The sequence below is a fragment of the Labeo rohita genome, chromosome 9, assembly GCF_022985175.1.
Source record: "Labeo rohita strain BAU-BD-2019 chromosome 9, IGBB_LRoh.1.0, whole genome shotgun sequence".
In the NCBI taxonomy this organism is placed as follows: Eukaryota; Metazoa; Chordata; class Actinopteri; order Cypriniformes; family Cyprinidae; genus Labeo; species Labeo rohita.
In genome coordinates, this window is record NC_066877.1 from 7,581,014 (window position 1) to 7,600,583 (window position 19,570).

Genomic DNA, 19,570 nt, shown 5'->3' on the forward strand with positions numbered 1-19,570 from the left:
TAACTCCCTGCTCACCTCGGTAAGCGTAAATAAGGAGCGCGCTGGAAGAGCGCACAAACCGTTCCTTTTTAGCCTGGCAGATGTTAAGGAGAGGAACCCAGGGTGACCGGGGTTTTTTAGCCATCTCGAGAAAGGGTACGGGCAAAAGCGCGTGAATCCCTACCATAAAGGATTTTAGAATGGACGCAGAACACCGGTGCATTCCATACCACAGCGTGGATTTGAGAAAAGTGCCCAAAGGTTCACGTGTGCACTTACCATATTTATGGATTTTAGACGTACCGTTGAGAAACGGTGAAAAGAAGAAGATCCCCAGGTTGAGGGGAAAACTGCCGGCTTAACAAGGCTATAGGGGAAGGCAGTAGGGGCATAACTCGTCGCCAAGAAGGCAATGCTCAAATGAAACCCTCAGGAGAGGGGAGCAAAGATGCCAAACAGATAGTAGCCTCGGCTATCTATCCAATATACTGCCAAGAGCCGAAAACACGTAACCGCCCAGGAGACGGCAGTGTATCGGGTAAGGCTTCCACTCCCGGAAGGAGGAGCCACTGATTCCCCAGAAGGGACGAGCTCAGAGACTTCTTATAAAAAGAGGGGAGCATCGTCGAGCCTTGGATAAGATCTGGTCCTGGTAAACAGTTCCAAGGGGCCAAGGGGGGAACGGCAGTAAGGGCAAACCTCAGTAGCCCGAGGGAAATGCTCGGGCAGACTCAAAAACTCCCCGAAAGGAGAGGAGCATGCATCGAGCAGACAGCGGCCGCAGCTGGCTGTCTAACTGCCAAAAAGTCGATACACCTTAATCAAAAAGGCGGCGTATCAGAACAGACCTGTATTCCCGAAGGCGGGAGGGAGGTCTGATGCCCCAAGGGGGACGAGTCTCAGCAAACCCTTCCCGCAGAAAGGGGAGCCTCGTCGCGCCTTGCCCAGGAAGAGATACAGAGACCAGACCTGAAGGGGAGCCACCTCTCAAAGGCTGCAAAGAAAGCAGCAACATCCCCAGCCCTCAGGCTGTTCTACGGGTAACCTCTCAAGGGGGCTTATGCCCTTCCCACCCGACACAGACCTATGCTTACCACCTCGATGGAAAGCAAGGGCCCTGCTCTACCAAGGCCCGCAGAACCCTGGGAGCGAGGGCCAAGAAAGAGGCTCCTAGACGTGATCAGAGAATTTCCCCAGAAATAACTCTGACTCGTAAGATGGCGAAACAGAGCATGATCCGGCCCACTCCTCAGAGGGGCGACCCGCTAGAACACCACCTTGTCAGGAGCAGGTCTGTGTAAAGGGCGGAAACCCCAGCAGCAGAAAACCCCTCAGGGCATGATGCAGATAGAGGGTTTCAACCCGGTGGCCTCAGGTCCATGTGTCTATCCCAACGACGGAAGCTCCCTGTGAAGAGATTTTCAAAGGGCTTACCTAGAGATGGGACCGAGACCCTAGAAGTAGTGCTGTAGTGGGGACCTGAAAGCTTCCTATTCCAAAGCCGGAGGCAGATCCAGGCAAGCAGACCATAACCATGGTCGAGGACCAGAGGGGGGTGCTCGAAGAGGACCTACCAAGGAAGCACACAACAAAGCAGGACCCCGACATACAGCAGGATAGACACATAGTACTGAGCCGTACTCACCCCACCGTAGTTCCTGCACATGACTCCGATAGCTCATAAGTTCTCCTGGAGGAACCACCCCGACCATCTGCTTATGACCCAGCAGGGGAGATAATAAAGCAAGGTTATAGGGGAGTAAATCACGCATTGACCAGAACATGCAATGGGCTGCCTACCCAAACCATAGGGAGAAGACAGCATTCACCTGGTCGCCTCAAGAGACCGCTATTAGAACCCCTGAAAGGGAAGCGATCACCAAGCTCCTACCTGGCTATAATAATAGACAGATCTAGAAGGGTTTCTAGAGACATAAAAATGGATCAAACTCACCCCTCCATGGTTCCTGCCATCCGAGCCCTGTAAGGGAGGCCTGAACCATTCTCACCCCACACAGACCTGTGCTTACCATCTCAATGGAAAGCATAAGGCCCTGCTCTATCAAGGCCCGCAGAACCTCGAGAACAAGGGCCACAATGTAGCCAAAGGCTCCTTGGAGCACCAGAGAGTTTCCGCAGAAATGACCCTGATTCGTAAGATGGCGAGACATAGCGTGATCAAGCCCACTCCTCGGAGGTGCGACTCGCTAGATCACCAAATGGCATGAGAACAGGTCTGTATGAAGGGGTGGAAATCCAGAAACAGAAGGCCCTTAGGGCGGGAAGCAGAAGAGGGTCTAACCAGGTGGCCTAGGTCCATGTGTCTATAAAGCATGTCCAGGAGCTCCCTGCGAGAAAGACTTCCGAAGAGCTTACCTGAAGGTAGGACCATAGCCCTAGATGCAGTGCTGTAGTGGGGACCTGAAAGTTTCCCAATCGATATGCCGAAGGCAGATCCAGGCAAGCAAACCATAACCATGGTGAAAGACCAGAGGGGGGTGCTCGAAGAGGACCTACCAAAGGAAATGCACAAGACAGGTCCGGAAATACAGCATGGTAGACACACAATAAGGGATCAAACTCACCCACCGTGGTTCCCACGTCTGACTCCAGTTACCAGAAAGACCTTCTAAAGAAACTGCCAGACCATCATAGTGGGTCACCTACTTATAACCCTAACAGTGGAGATAACACCATCTAGGCAGGGGCTCAGGGAGACCACTGCTTAAAAACCCTATAAGGGGAGCAATCACAGAGTTAACAGAAAAGGGAAATCAACCACGATTGACCTGACCACAAAGAATGGGCTGTCTACCCACATCCCAGGCAGGGGAGACAGCACTTACCTGACCAGGAGCTCAAAGAGATCACTACTTAGAAACCCTAGGAAGGGGAACGATCACCGAGCTAACACCTGGCTATCCTCAGATAGACAGCTCTATGAAAGGGACAGGTTAACACACAGCTAGCCTCAGATAGCTGCACTTAACCACATAAATAATGCAAAGAAGCTATAACCATCCTCAGATGGCTATACTATCCTCTTCATTTTCTGTCCATACCCTCGAGTATGGCAGAAAATTAACACCACAATCGCAACGCGCAGCATATGTTCAACCCCCTAGGGAGCTGAACACGTTCCGCCCACGCGCCAGACTCCCGCGGGAATCAGGCGGAACGGAGCCGCCGCCGCGGATGCGTTGTTAATGCCCGAGAGGCGAGCACACTCATGCAAATTCGGGTATAGAGAAGACTCGCTTCCCTCCTTTGCGAATGCATCGCGATGAGCACATCCAGTTCCCTCGCGAGCTGGACGCGCTGCTCCCGACCGCACGCACACAGCTCGCGAGCTTCGTGCAAGCGGCTACGAGAGCACACCAGTCCATCGTAAGAAATAAGTACTGAATGTGACGATCGCATTCAACTCCCTCGAGAGCTGAAAGCGCAGCTGACTACCGCACACACAGCCCGCGAGCCCTGTGTAAGCGGGTATGAGAGCGCGTCTGCCTCTCGCAACAAGCAATAAATGCGGTGATCTCGTTCAACTCCCTCGAGAGCCGATATTCGCTTAATCCTCACCATATAAGGACCGTATGATAGGTGCGGGTATCAGAGCGTGCTTGTTTCTCGCAAGAGACAAGCAAAGAGCGCAATAAACTCCACGGGAGCAAAGAGCGCTTGCTCTTTACCACGCATCGTCACACGCGAGCCATAATTAAAACATTGGTGAGAAACATGCACTCAATTCGAGCTTTGGTTACAGACAAAAGGTCAGTGAAGACGAAGAAGAGACCGTCCTGCTCTACCGGCGCCCTTTTATACTGTGGTCGCGCCGGTAGTGACGTCATAGGCTGTCGCCGGCCAACTCCGTTGGTGTTTTTGTATGTATACTTCAGACACGGGTCACGCAGACGGCGTTCCCCCCTAGCGCCCCCTAGAGGACGCAGTTCGAGTTCCTCGAAAGGGAACATATTTTATTACATAAACAGTTTATACATAGAAAAAACGTACATTTTCGATTCATCAAAATATCCACCATTAGCAGCTATTACAGCTCTGCATAATCTGGGCCTAAATTCATTGTATTCTAAACATAATTGGCAGTCAACTGTTGAAGCTATTAAGGTGTGCTGACCCAAACATCTTTTAAAAACCTGGACCAAGTTTAAACCAGTAACCAGGCATCACAGCTGACAAAGGGGCATGTCTGACTTTGACATGTATATATTGCCATTATTATGTAATCAAAATTAAAATTATTATTGCTGGTCTTCAATGATAATGTCAAGTTACTTTAATGTATTTGCACCAAAAAATGATAAGGATTTATGCTGATATCGTCCAAAACCACACTTTGCCAGGGGTGTTTCCAAACTTTTGGAGGGCAGTGTGTATATATATATATATACATATATATATACATATATACATTAACAACTTTTGAATAATTGTGGACATTGTTATCCTATTTTTTTTTTTGCCATTTTATCACATAAACTTGTTAATAATTGTCAGCTATAATTTAGTTATTCATTTAGTTTTCTATTTATTATGTTATTTTTGTATTAAAAGTCTTAGTTTACTCCATCTGTTCATCTGTTATCATGTTTTATATTTTAATGCTCTTATTTATTTTTATCCTGTTTAGCAATAAAGCTAGCATTCATTTAGCAAATACTTGTAGGCTACACATAATATAAATGGTCATTAAACTTTATTTATTTAAATGTACATAAATCTGTTATAAATGGTTTTTAAAAAAAGACAAGAAGAAAGTGAATCAACTGGTCTGTGTACCAATGTACTACATATATATTCGATATGCATTTTGTACCTTGTGGGACACACATTTGTTTTAGAGGTTGCTGTTCCAAATCTGCAGATGTCCTAGTTTTCAAGGAGAACCGCTAGTTGTCAGGGAAACTGGTGGCAGGAGGCTCTCAGGAGTGTTTGGAGTGGAGAGAGTTCGGCCATTTTTGGAGAGAGTTATCAATCTTCTGTCCCCAGACACCGAGGAAACACTGTTTGTGTGTGAGAGAGAAAGAGCAAGTATAAGTGTGTTTGTGTAAAAGTGAATTTGTGGTCCTGTACCAGCGCTGGTTTCTGTTTTAAAAGGTTTTTAGTTTAGTTTAGTGTCTGTCCTGGTTTCATTAGGCGATTAGAATATAGATCAAACCACAAAACATCCTTTACAGACGGTCTTTTGTGAGAAGTGTACGTTATGTATGCCAAATATAGAGAAGGGTATACAACCAAATCTAGATGTTGAAATGATTAACGTTTGCAGCAGACGCCCTCTGGTGGTGAGAGTCTGTATGTGCACAGATGAACTTATTTTCCTTCTGCTCAGTACCTAATTAGAGTTTGCAGCTGTGAGACTGTTTGTGTTTTATTTATGGTGTTTATTTCTGTGTTTTCAGCAGGAGGCTCAGAGCAAATCAAAGGTGTGTGCTAATGTGTTCTGCGGTGCTGGGAGAGAGTGTGCCGTGAATGAGAAAGGAGAGCCCAGCTGTCTGTGCATTGAGGTAAGGCCTCTTTTCAGAGAAACTCAAGAAAACCTTCTAGAAGAAATATGCAGGCTTTTGACTAGTGAACTTCCTTGACTTTTATTCTTTCGGATGTGAAGAACTGTAGACATTTTTGAAAGATTGCAGTCAATGCGCTTACTGAAAAGCAATTTCTAGCTAATTATATATTTAAAGCGGAGTAAATCTAGAAAAAATGAAGAAATTTGCATGACTTTTAGTAAGTTCTGTGATGTGATTTTTCAAAGGTTTTAAAGTTCTCTGATATTTTGTGGTTTTCCATGACTGGAGAAACACTGAATAACCTGAAAAGAAGTACATTTTAGCCTACTTTCAAAAACAGACATATTTATCATGGAAATAATAAAATTTAAATCTATACTTAAAGGAGAAGATGACTTCCAGAACAAAAATTTACAGATAATTTACTCACCCCCTTGTCATCCAAGATATTCATGTCTTTCTTCAGTTGTAAAGAAATTGTTTTTTTGTGGAAAACATTTCCAGATTTCTTTCCATATAGTGGACTTCAATGGTGAACTTCCAAAATGCAGCTTAAATGCATCTTCAAAGGGCTCTAAATGATCCCTGCTGATGAAGAAGGGTCTTATCGAGCAAAACGCTTGGTCAATTTCTAAAAAAAAAAATTACAGTTTATATACTTTTTAATCTCAAATGCTCATCTTGTCTAGCTCTGCATGAACTCTGTGTATTCTGGTTCAAGACAGTGTAAGGGTAGGTCGAAAAACACCTGTTTAATTTTTTTTCTCCAACTTCAAAATCATCCTACATTGCTGTTTTACCTTATTTTTGTAAAGGGTGTTTGATCTTTGCATGTTCACTTTGTAAACACAGGGTTGGTACTTCTGCAGCGATGTAGGACGATTTTAAAGTTGGAGGAGAAAATGAGATGGGAGTTTTTCAACATAACCTAACTGTCATGAACCAGAATACACAAGAGTTCACGCAGAGCTAGACAAGACGAGCATTTAAGGTTAAAAAGTATATAAATTGTCAATTTTTTTTTTTAGTAAATAACAGATCATTTCACTAGATAAGATCCTTCTTCCTTGGCTGGGATCATTTAGAGCTGTTTGAAGCTGCATTTAAACTGCACTTTAGAAGTTCAAACTCACAGGCACCACTGAAGTCCACTATATGGAGAGAAATCCTGAAATGTTGTCTTTAAAAAAACATAATTTCTTTACGACTGATGAAGAAAGAAAGACATTTTGTATGACAAGGGGGTGAGAAGATTTTCTGTAAATGTTTGTTCTGGAAGTGAACTTTAAGTGCAAACTGAATGTAATGTTTTTAGACATTTAAATGCATATTAACTGCAAATAAATTCAAATGCATTATAGTTTAAAGCTATATTAAATGCAGTTATTTGAATTTATGAGTGCTTTTTGGTATACTTAAAGAAACACTCCACTTTTTTGAAAAATGAAAAGTTGTGATTTTCTAGGTCGATATGGCCAGGAACTATACATTCCAGCGAAATAATCAAGGAACTTTGCTGCCATACCATGGGTGCAGCAGGCGCAATGATATTACGAAGCCGTCAACTCTGCCGGCTGCAACTCTGCATCTACACAAACTTAGTGCTGGTCACTTTCAGCCGCTGCGTAATATCATTGCGCCTGCTGCACCCGTGGTACGGCAGCAAAGTTCCTTGATTATTTCACCAGAATGAGAGTATAGATCCTAGCCATATCAGCCTAGAAAATCACAACTTTTCATTTTCCGTCAGTCTTAGTACACGATGTAACTAGAGAAGAGTCAGGTTTTAAATAGGAAAAATATTGTCATTATATATGGTCATTTTTGAGCGAGATGCTACCGGTCTAATCTGATTCAATGATCTATGCTAAGCTATGCTAAAAGTGCTACCGCCAGACCCGGAAATCAGCTGAATGGATTCGAAAATGGTAAAACTCAACTGTTTGACTCCAGGGGAATTGGAAAATGAGCCAATTTTCCAAAAAAAAATTAAAAGTGTTCCTTTAAGTAGGACTTAAGTATCTTTACATGTAATTTAAAATGTCTTTGAAATATCTTTAAAGTGTACTGCCAAATGTACTGCCAAAAATTGACGCTACACTAAAATATATTTTTTTTTTATGTCATTTCTATTGAAACGTGTTTGTTGTGTAGTTAAATATATTTTTTATTACACATTTGCATTTATGAAGTTCCAACCTAGTACATTTAAATGACTACATTTACAAAATAGTATATTTACTAAACACACTACAGTAAAATTATGATCAAGTACCTTATATGTTTTAGTGTGTTAACACATCAAAATAGTTCTTTATAACATGAAAATAGATTATTAAAACAATGATTTAAATTAGAAAGTAAAGCTTTTAGCTTGGTACTATTACAAAGTGCGTTTAAATGTTTTAGGAAACAGTTTATATTATCTGCAGTTACAGTTGTTTAAAAATATACTGTACTTTTAAGATTTGAAGTACACTGTGCATGTTTAATACAATCAATAAATCCTCACCATTAGAAACTTTTCCTTTTCCTAAAGTGTTTTCACCATCATAGCAAATACTATATTGGTGTGGCTCTTGATGCTTTATTGTTACACTTAAAGTCAGAATTGTTCTGAACAATGTTCTAAACAAAATGTGAAATACATTAATACAATAACAGTAGTGTGTGTGGGATTGGGGTCTTGTGTGTTGAATATACCATGTTCTGTGTCTACTCAGCTCAGCAGATTATGCAGTAAAACTATTCCATATAACACACAGACATTCACCCCATTGTCCCGCCACCAGCCGGGCCCCAAGCTTTAATTTTATTACAGGCTTAATGTCAGCTTTCAACCAGAGGCGTGAGAGGAAAATCAAATGACAGCCACAGTGTCCTTTTTACATATATATGTATACATTTGTTCTTGCTTGCAATGTTCAGATTTTAATTTGGCAGTTAATAGTGTAATGGTGGCAGTTAATAGGTAATAGCTTAAATTGTTGTGTTGTGTTGTTAACAGTATATTGTGTTGTCCTGCAGCAATGCAAGCCTCATAAGCGCTCAGTGTGTGGCAGTAATGGAAAAACATACCGTAACCACTGCGAGCTGCACCGTGACGCCTGCCTAACTGGACTCAAGATCCAAGTAGCCCATGACGGACACTGCAAAGGTGTGTGGAGACTAACATGCAGGAGAACAGGAATGAATTGCAGGCATGCAGTCTGAATAGAAATGAAGTAGAAGCTGATACAGACTTATTTTCTGCTCCCTGTAGAAATTATTACATGTGCATAGATAACGTCATCAACACTTGTCAAAACTGTGCAATATAATAAAGATACAATATAATCTTTATAAAACAGTCAATCCCTAGGGTGTTTGCAGTGATAATTGATATTTTTTTATTATAATTTCAGAGCAAGTTTAAACCTTTATGCTTAAAAATTTAACTCTGGACAAAAATGATGAGAACAACATCACAAAATAAACTCAATAGTATAAAACTGCTCTATAATTCAAACTTCGAACCAGCACAGTACTTTGGACATCACAATATTATAGTTAATTTTGCAATTGCACATATACTTACATACATGTAGTATATGCAATTAATACAGCTCATTTAATCATTTATTGGTGTAAAGGTATTAATGTAAACATTAATTATAACTGAAGACCAGCAGTGATGATTTTGTCTATTACATTATAATGGCCATATATATACACTACTTTTCAAATGTTTGAGGGCATTAGGATGTTTTAATGTTTTTGGAAATAGTGTTTTAAGCTCAGAAAGACTGCATTAATTGGTCAAAAATACAATAAAAGCTGTAATATTGTAAAATATCTTTACAATTTAAAATAGCTGTTTTATGTTTGCATATGTTTCAAATTATAATGCAAATCTGACATTTCAGCAGCCATTACTCCAGTCTTCAGTGTCACATGATCTTTCAGAAATCATTTTAATAGAGGATAAGCAAAATAAAAAAGAAAGGAACGTAATGTGTTAATTCATGTAGACATATCCACCTCCTAAGATCTGTTGGGAACAGTTTATCTGACTGGAATAGGGTATTCGCTCTAACTCTTAGCACTGTATTCATCAGTCGACCTCTTAGACTTACCATCTCAGCAGAGAGTGTTGGATCATTGGACGTTGAACATACAGTCAAACCCGGGTCTTCTTCTGATATCATGTTATTTTGACCCTAATATTCTGACATTGCGACATGTTTAAGGTGACACTGTAACCTCTTATCTATATTTGATGCAAGGGGCTGCTCAAGTGATAACCAAGGGAAGATTCAGCTAGAATTACATGCAGATTGTTCACCTGTGAGATATCACACCACTCACGTTTATCTTATTTATCGCGTCTCTTACAGAAAAGAAGCATGAGAAAGCCGCGGCCAGCCCAGGTGAGTTGTATTATTGCTGTTGGCTCAGAGCCAAGCTAGATGGCTCTCTGATGACTCTATTTATCTGCATGTTGCACAGATTACCATTAATTACCAACTTATTATGAGCTCGTAGATACAGCGAGCAGACCCGCTACAAAGGAATTACTTGTGCACAACGTTGTTTAGATGTAGAAAATGCATTTAACCTCTTATGACCCAGTTTTTACCATTTAGTCTTTTCCATTTTTATGTTGTTATAGTATTTGGAGCTTGAGGTTATTGTATGTACTCTGTAGAGAACTCTGTAGAGAAGGTATCATTGCCAAACCCCCAGACATTTCTAAAAAGTCATCTTCAAGATGTACCGCAAGATGGATGTCATTAATCAAATGTTCTTTGTCAAGGACAAGTTGCTGAAACTCAAAAGGACAAATGCATTCATTAAATCGGAAACATCCATTATCATGAGTGATATGTGTTGCCTCGTGTCATTGTGCTTCTTTCTAAATGTTATCCTCTTCATCCTGTCTGGTGGTGTGTGTGTGATGTCTGAAGTTGTGTGTTATGTTGCTGACCGTAATGAGCTGCGCAGACGTGTGATCGACTGGCTGCAGACAGAGGTTGTTCCAGATGGCTGGTTCACCAAGGGCTCCAACTTCACTGATATCCTCCTCAAGTACTTCAAGGTGTGTGCAGACAGTCATTTACAATATTAAACCAGCAATAATTTGTATAGTAGAGTATTTTAAGCCAGGCGAAAACATTGCTTATTAATGCACTTGTCAGTTTTAAGATTTTGGGCTATTTGTCTTGTATAGCATGTTGTTCAGTGTTGCCAGGTCTGTGGTTTTCCCACAGAATTGAGCTACTTTAACACTGTTGCCACGGGTAGTTTTTCATGTCCACGGGTTAAACGAAATGTATTTTTTATGTGTATTTTACACCCTGGAACACGTTTTTACCGGGGGACCAACCCGAAATGCACGTTTTTACCAGGGGACCAACCCGAAATGAGCTAGTTTTAAGTAGCAATTGGGCAGTTTTGGTTGGAAAACCTGAAAACCCTGGTGTTGTTTTAGAGTTAAACATGTAAAATACATATTTAAGTGTTTATTATATTTACCTATTTGTATCTGTAAATTTCAGTTACAATACATATTTTAAGTATCATTTTTTTCAAGAATATATGTATTTTTTTATACACTGACAGTGTTTCCCCTGCCATTATATTAGGGGCACCCCCGGCCCCCCTTGAAGGTCAAGTTAATTATTATATTTAATTTTATTTTCTATATAGCACTAGATCACAACTATTTATAATTTAAGATTATTAAGACAATAATTTAAGATTACATTTCCTATAGAACAGATCTGTACTTTGTTCTATTAGTAAACAAATGACATGTTCTTATGTTATTTATTTTATTTACATGACGGCATGTCATTTCTGTCTCTATGGGGACATGCGTCTATAATTTCTCCTCCACAAAGTCCATTCATAAAAAGTAGAAATGTATTACTCTTGTATTATTTTTGTACGGTATAACGTATGTCTTTATATATGTTTATTTCTGGCCAATTTAAATAAAAAATGAAATGATAAAAATTATTATTACAACCAGATTAACTACTTAAATGTAAAAATTCTACAATTACTATTAAAACTTTTTTGAACAAAATATTCACACAAATTTTCTTGCATGTATTAATGTTAACAGTAAACCTCTGTTTGTTTGCCAAACATAAAAGGGTTTAATTTTAATTTGATTAAAAATAAATAAATGTTTAATTAATGTAAATAAATGTTTACAAAAATTTCAGGAAAATAAAGAAAGAAAAAGATTGTAGGGCCCTATTGTTCAGAACATTGAAATTGAGAGTTTTGGACTCTCTTTTTGATGTTTTTGTTATTATAAAGAGAGTAAAGTAAAAAAAAGTAAAGAAAAAAAAAGCACAGTTGGGTACCGGCTCCCCTGCCCCATTCTTTCCGGTTTATTTAAGGTTTTTACAGTTGGATTTGTTCATCATTCACCTGACATTAATATTTTATTTCTGAAAACATGGTGCAAATTGATTTATTTTGGCTTCATCGAGGCTTTATCAAGTGTTTAGATTTTCAGTTTGACCTTTATGTAAATTAGTGAATATTTAATTAAATAATGCTTCATTTGCATATTTATTCAGTTTTATTTCAAAAAGTTTTGAAATTCTTAATGTAATTAGTCAACTCGGGAACTATGGTGGTGTGTATTAGTTTAGTAAAAAAATGTACCCTATTTTACATTGTTCACCTGGATGTCTTGGCTTAAAAGGGAACACCGGGTATTTAGGACTTGTATGGCTTAATATAGCATTATATTTCAGTCTCTTACTGAAATATACCCATTACAATTTTTTTTTTTTGTACATAAAAATACACATTGTTTTATACATATTTTAAACTACTCGGTGAGCTACTGGCGCTGCCTGTTGCTATTTTTACCACAATACAACTCAGAAAATAATATGATGACCACAGCTACTGAAAGAGCTTGGCGATGGATATCGAGTGAAATCAATGCTGAGAAACTCCTTCAGTGGCTGCGGCGTCATGACAAGCGTCAGCATGTTTACATCCTGCCAGGATGGCATCTAGCGTTTCTTGTCTCTGCCATTTGTAAGCTCTTTCAGTAGTTGTGGTCTACTTGTGTGGCGTCATATCAGGATTTTATAGGATTTTATTTATATCGGAGTTGTGCACTCCGAGTTGCAACACCAGTAGCACACAGAGTGCAGCCATTTCGTCATCAAAATAATGGTGCCCCCATAGTCCAAAATATGTATAAAATTATGTGGATTTTTAAAATAATGTAAATCTACTGCTTTTACTACATTTTTCAGTAAGAGACATCATTTTTGCTATATTAACCCACACAAGTCTTAATACCCAGGGTTCCTTTCAACATTTAAGAAATGTTCTTAAAATAACTTATAAAGTACAACAATATGCAGAATTACTAACATCATAAGAGAAGCGGAACATGATACATGACCATTTTGGTTTCCAAATATAAATGTACAAACACAAATGTTTGATGTCTGACTGAAATGTCTTCAGTGTATTTCAGTGAAAGGATTGACATTTATTGCAGCATAAAAGCATTCATTTGGTTTGGTCCCTTCATCGTCAGGGCTTTGTGTATATTACCCTCCACCAGGCAATCACTGCGGCCTCCTGCCGCTCTTCAAAGTGCCTTCAGGACGTGCCACATGATTTTTCTGACAGCCTCCGAAGGCATGTAAAATACACCTAAAATGACTTCTGTTTGTATAGCAGTCATGCAAGCACTCATGCTTTTTTGATGAATCAGTCTGTTTCAATATTAGCTCACCTTTGCACTGTGAGCTGTGACACTCAGCTGATGAACAAGTCTGTACAGTTGTCAGCACAATCCATATATCTGACTGAACACTATCACCAAACCAATAATCCATATGCAGGTCAGATCACTTTTATCTGTTAGGCATCTTTCTCTAAAGTATTTAAAGGGAGAGGTCACCCAAAAATATTTTTTGTCATTATATACTGATATATTCTAGTCATGTATGACTTACTTTATTCTGTGGAAAATGAAAAAAGATCTCCATACAATGAAAGTGACTGAGGTCAAATGTTGATTTGGACCCCAATGACTTTTATTGTATTAAAAAACACAGCTGAAACATTAAACAAAAGACTTCTTTTGTCATCCACAGAAGTCATTTTCAGGTTTGAAGCGATAAATGATGGTGGAATTGTAATTTTTAGGTGAACCGTTCCTCCGGTTGACGGAGAAGAACAAGGCCTGAAAGTTTGACTCAGTCATGAACATGTCCTTTACCTTTTGTTTATTGGTGAACATGTCAAAATCAGCTGTACCAGGCAGATTACAGTCTCCTGACAAACGGTTGAGATAAGATTAAACCGAGAGCATGATGTGTAAGTTTCAAAGTAGCTTATGTATGATCACTGGTCTATGTGTCTTCATAAATTGAAGATTTTCCTGTTCATCTTTGTCATTATGGATCCTTTTCACAGACTGGGATTTCCACAGTTATTCACATTAGAAATATATATATGTTATTAACATTAGAAATATACATGTATCTGACATCTTTCTCATGTAATCAGTGTCTCTATGTTTTTCCTCTTTTGTAAAATCATAGAAACATTGCCATGGCTTTTTCACCACTATATAGATGTTTCCCCAAATATGACGACTTCTTATTCTGAGAACACTGGAAATGTGAAAATGTCAATATATTGTAGCACACAATCTTCTCAAGACCTGCTGTCCTACACACATGTGCAGATAACCCAGTAAATAGCTGAAATGATCAGACACATCAGTTATCAGACTACCTGTTCAGAGCAAACTGCACAGAGAGCAGATGACCTCAGCGCCTGCTGCGCCTCACAATCCCAGTCCCATTTCAATCTCATTTCCTGTTCCTCTCTTCAAATGACATACAAACAGTAACCCCACTGAAACGGCTACCTGACTAAAACTGAAGTGTGCAAAAATTCATTTTTTTCATTTTATGTCTCTTGTAGAATTATGATAATGGAGACTCTCAGCTGGATTCTGCAGAGCTGCTCAAGTTCATTCAGCACAACGAAACGGCCGTTCAGATGAACTCTTACGCTGAAGAGGAGAACAACCGCCTGCTCAGGTTAACACACGCACAGTCACACAATCACAAAGAACAAGTCATCCTGAAAAATTAAAATGTATTACAGTTTCCACAAAAATATTAAGCCGCACAACTATTTTGAACATTGCTAATCAGAAATGTTCCTTGAGCAGCAAATCAGCATACTAGAATGATTTCTGAAGGATCATAAGACACTGAAGGCTGGAGTAATGATGCTGAAAATTCAGCTTTGCATCACAGAAATAAATTACATTTTTAAATATTTTCAAATAAAAAACATTTCATTTAAATTGTAGTATTGTTTCACAATATTACTGTTTTTAGTAAAACATTTTACTATGTTTTTGATCAAATAAATGCAGCTTTGGTAAGCATAAGATGATAGCACCAATACTGAACGGTAGTTTACAAAATGTGGTCTATTGTGACTAGGGCTGGCAAACGATTAATCGCGATTAATCGCAATATAAATTCTATTAAAATTATAATAACTACATATACTAGTAAATATTTCTTAAATATATACATGATTGTGCTTGTATTTTTTTATATATACATAATAATTACACACAGTACACACACATATATAAGGCAAACTCAAACTTTTATTTTGTATGCGATTAATCATGATTAATCATTTGCCAGCCCTAATTGTGACATATGCTGGCTTGCAAGAATAACCAAATATTTTATCTGTTCAAAGGAATGCAAAAGAGAGGCTATAATGTAGTTCAAAATACTGTCTTTTCTAAATGAGGGACGAAATTACATTTTTGAGTGAACAATCCCTTTAACCAGTTATAATCATCATAATCATCTCTGTCACACTGGACTTCTTCCTGTTTCTCTCACAGTAGAGGTTATGTGAGTTTACTGTGTCCATCTGTCTGTCAGGATGAGCCAGAGGGCAAAAAACTCTATATTCAAACACTGATAAAGCCAAGCAAACATTTGACTGCACAGCTGTGCACTATTGCATATCCGGTTAGCTAGATAGTGTATTGAAAACACAAATAAGACTCGTATTTTTAACTCTAAATGAAATGTTTTGTTCTGAAAGGAATGTTCAAATGATCCCTCCATGTGTCTCACAGGAGCCTTTGTGTGGACGCTCTTATTGAGCTCTCAGATGAGAACGCTGACTGGAAACTGAGTTTTGATGAGTTCCTCAACTGCCTGAAACCTGGCTTCAACCCTCCTGAAAAGAGTAAGTCTCTGTCCGTCTTGCTTCTGTCTGCACCAGCATGGAGTTTATTGAGCAAAGTCTTTATTGAGCCAGCGAGCAAAAGTCAGAAACTCTGAGCAGCACAGAAACAAATGACAGCTGAAATTCAAACCACATATGTGAATAAACGATTATATCACTTGCATAATGTGAACAAAGCCATGGTGCTTTTTTACACTGAAGGAGCAGTTGTAAATCCTTCAGAGTTGGACGTTTTGCTGCCATATTGAAGATTCTTCTTATATTCAAAGTTACATTCCAGAGTTTTCCCAGAATTGTAGTTCTGTGAGGCAGAGAGGGAGTGAACGCGGGGTTTTCCACTCTTCCACAGAATGTTCCTCAGGCTCCACATGCAGAACTGGGTGAAAGTTCAGTGGGAGGAGCTGCTTTCTCTGGCATCATGTGAAGCAACTTTTACACATTCAAACTCAGAACCAGTGCTGTTGCTGTTGACTCAAACTTAAACTAATAAAAAATGTTTTTGGTCATTGAAATACAGCTGAAATATGATTGTTAGAAATAAAATTAGGGTCTCACTTCAGTTTGGGGGTCAATTCTCGCTATTAACTAACTATTAACTACAACTTTTGCCTCAGTAAACTCCTAATTTCCTGTTTATTAATAGTAAGGTAGTTGTTAAGTTTAGTTATGGGGTAGGATTAAGGGATCCAGAATATGGTCATACAGAATAAAGTATTAATATGTGCTTTATTAGTATTAATAAACAGCTAGTAATATGCATGGTAATAAGTGAGAAATTAAGTTAATAGTGAGAATTGGTCCCTAAACTAAAGTGCAAACAAAATTACAAATTTTGCCAAAATTAAAAATTACTAAAACTAAAATATAAAAATAAATGGAAGTTAAATAAAGATATTAAAAAACAAAAATGGCAAAATCACATGACAAAACTACTATATAACAAACTACTATATACTATACAACAAACTACTAACTACTATATAACAAAACCTAAAATAAAGTAAAAACTAAAAATATAAAAGTAAAGCTCATTTAAAATATGAATATATACTATAACATATAAACAATCCTAAAATAACACTGTTCAGAACATAACTTTTGTGTGGCACAGGATATAAAAAGGACATACTAGAGAAAAATAGACAGATCTGAAGAAGGATATATGACATTTATAAATTCTGATGTCTGCATTCATATGCAGCATTTTTGTATCATATTAAATCAGAATCAGAAGCAGATGTCTTGGTTTTTGCTTCTGATTTGACTTGCCATGATGGTTGAGAACTGCACATTTCGGTCATATTCATTTACCCTAGTTTCTCCTGGATGGTTGTAGCAGCATAGTCATACCACAGTAATTTCCTGTTTACTATTTGGGAATCTAGGACACAGGCAAACAGTATTTGGTTGCAATTCATGTTTATACAGCTTCTCCCGATTTCATCTCAGTTTATATGGAATTACACTACCAGTCAAAAGTTTTTTAATGGTTTTTTTTTTGAAGAAGAAGAAGAAGTCTCTTCTGCTCACCAAGCCTGCATTTATTTGATCCAAAGTACAGCAAAAACAGTAAAACAGTGAATAATTTTACTATTTAAAATAACTGTCTTTTTTGTTTTTGTTTTTTAATTTGAATACATTTTAAAATATATTTTTTTGATTTCAAAGCTGAATTTTAAGCATCATTACTCCAGTCACACAATCCTTTATAAATCATTGTAATATTATGATTTGCTGCTCAAAAGCATTATTATTATTATTATTATTATTATTATGTTGAAAACAGCTGAGTAGAATTTTTTCAGGTTTCTTTGATGAATAGAAAGCATTTATCTGAAATAGAAATTTTCGTAGCATTATAAATGTTTTTGTCATCACTTTTGATCAATTTAAAGCATCCTTGCTAAATAAAAGTATTAATTTCTAGTTAGTCCAAGCTTTTGAATAGTATAGTGTATAATGTTACAAAAATACTTATTTCACATAAATGCTGATCTGTGGATATTTCTATTCATCAAAGAATCCTGAAAAATATGTTCTCAACTGTTTTAAATATTGATAATAATAATAATAATAATAATAATAATAATAATAATAATAAATGTTTCTTGAACACCAAATCAGCATATTAGAATGATTTCTGAAGGATCATGTGACGCTGAAAACTGGAGTAATGATGCTGAAAAATTTGCTTTGATCACATGAATTAATTACATTTTAAAACATATTTAAATAGAAAACTGTTATTTTAAGTTATAAAAATATTTCAAAATTTTACTGTTTTTGTTGCACTTTGGATAAAAAAATAAATGTAGGCTTCTCTAAAAACATTAAAAATCTTACTGTTCAAAAACTTTTGACTGGTAGTGTAAGTGTTCTTAATCAGTAGCTACAAGTTTTTGTAGCCTTCTGGTAACTTATTTTGAAAATTATTTTAGTAACCTGGTTATGGTTTGTGTGTTATTACAGAGTGTGCTCTAGAAGATGAGACTTATGAGGACGGCGCCGAGACGCAGGTGGAGTGCAACCGCTGCGTCTGTGCATGTGGAAACTGGGTCTGCACTGCCATGACTTGTGATGGTGAGTTTAAACCACCAAAATCATGATAGAAAAGGAGAGAACGGGGTAAGCTATGCCAGTTTGATCTCTAGTCAAGGTGAAAGCTTGAGACCTAATTATATTTCTGGATGTCAAGATATATTTCGGGAAGCATAAATAATACAAGCCATAGAAATATGACTTGTCAAAAATGTGATAAAGTAACACAAGAGAGATTCCAAGAAAGTTTCTAAAAGGGCTGAAACATCTTACCCCACTTTCCCCCACATGAGCAGTACTGATTCAGTTTTATATTAAAATGATAATGAGACTGACTCACTCCACAGAGAAAACTCCAGTTATTGACACTGATGGGGATCAGGAGATGACCGAAGAGGAATGGACCCGTCGTGTGGCTGAACTCAACAAGCATCAGGTCAGCTGACTGACTGCATTGCAGCTAATTAATGTTATTCACGTATTACAAATTAAAGGAGAAGTTCACTTCCAGAACAAACATTTACAGATTATTTACTTTACTCTTGTCATCCAAGATGTTTGTGTCTTTCTTTCTTCAGTCGTAAAGAAATTATGTTTCTTGAGAAAAACATTCCAGGATTTTTCTCCATATAGTGGACTTCAATGGTGCCCTGAGTTTGAACTTCCAAAATGCAGCTTCAAATGGCTCTAAATGATCCCAGCCGAGGAAGAACGGTCTTATCTAGCAAAACAATCAGTCGTTTTCTAAACAAACTGACAATTTATATACTTTTTAACCTCACATGCTCATCTTGTCTCTGCGATGCACATGTAAACTCTGTGTAATCTGGGTCCAGTACAGTTAGGGTATGTCTCAAAACTCCCATTTCATTTTCAAAATTGTCCTACATCGCTGTTTTACCATTTTTTGTAAAGGCCGTTTGATCTACTTTGCATGTTCACTTTGTAAACACTGGGTCAGTACTTCTGCAGCGATGTAGGACAATTTTGAAGTTGGAGGAGAAAATGAGATGGGAGTTTTTCGACCTACCCTAACTGTCTTAAACCAGATTACACAGAGTTCGCATGTGCATCGCAGAGAACAGACAAAATGAACGTTTGAGGTTAAAAAGTATATAAATTGTCAATTTGTTTAAAATTACAGATCGTTTCACTAGATAAGACCCTTATTCCTCAGCTGGGATCGTTTAGAGCCGTCTGAAGCTGCATTTAAACTACATTTTGGAAGTTCAAACTTGGGGGCACCATTGAAG

The 19,570-nt window shown here is 38.0% G+C and overlaps 1 protein-coding gene across 2 annotated transcripts in view; it reads left to right on the plus strand.

The window, feature by feature from the left end:
* The window catches only part of fstl1b (follistatin-like 1b), a 59,403-nt gene that overhangs the window by 36,972 nt on the left and 2,861 nt on the right, over positions 1-19,570 (plus strand). The window contains exons 3-10 of one of the 2 annotated variants that reach the window (XM_051119249.1): positions 5,400-5,504; positions 8,535-8,664; positions 9,884-9,916; positions 10,454-10,584; positions 14,472-14,590; positions 15,667-15,779; positions 18,249-18,359; positions 18,665-18,753. In XM_051119249.1, the coding sequence (XP_050975206.1) occupies positions 5,400-5,504; positions 8,535-8,664; positions 9,884-9,916; positions 10,454-10,584; positions 14,472-14,590; positions 15,667-15,779; positions 18,249-18,359; positions 18,665-18,753 (831 nt within the window). The remainder of the gene's footprint in view (positions 1-5,399; positions 5,505-8,534; positions 8,665-9,883; positions 9,917-10,453; positions 10,585-14,471; positions 14,591-15,666; positions 15,780-18,248; positions 18,360-18,664; positions 18,754-19,570) is intronic. The other variant, XM_051119248.1, reaches the window with a different exon arrangement.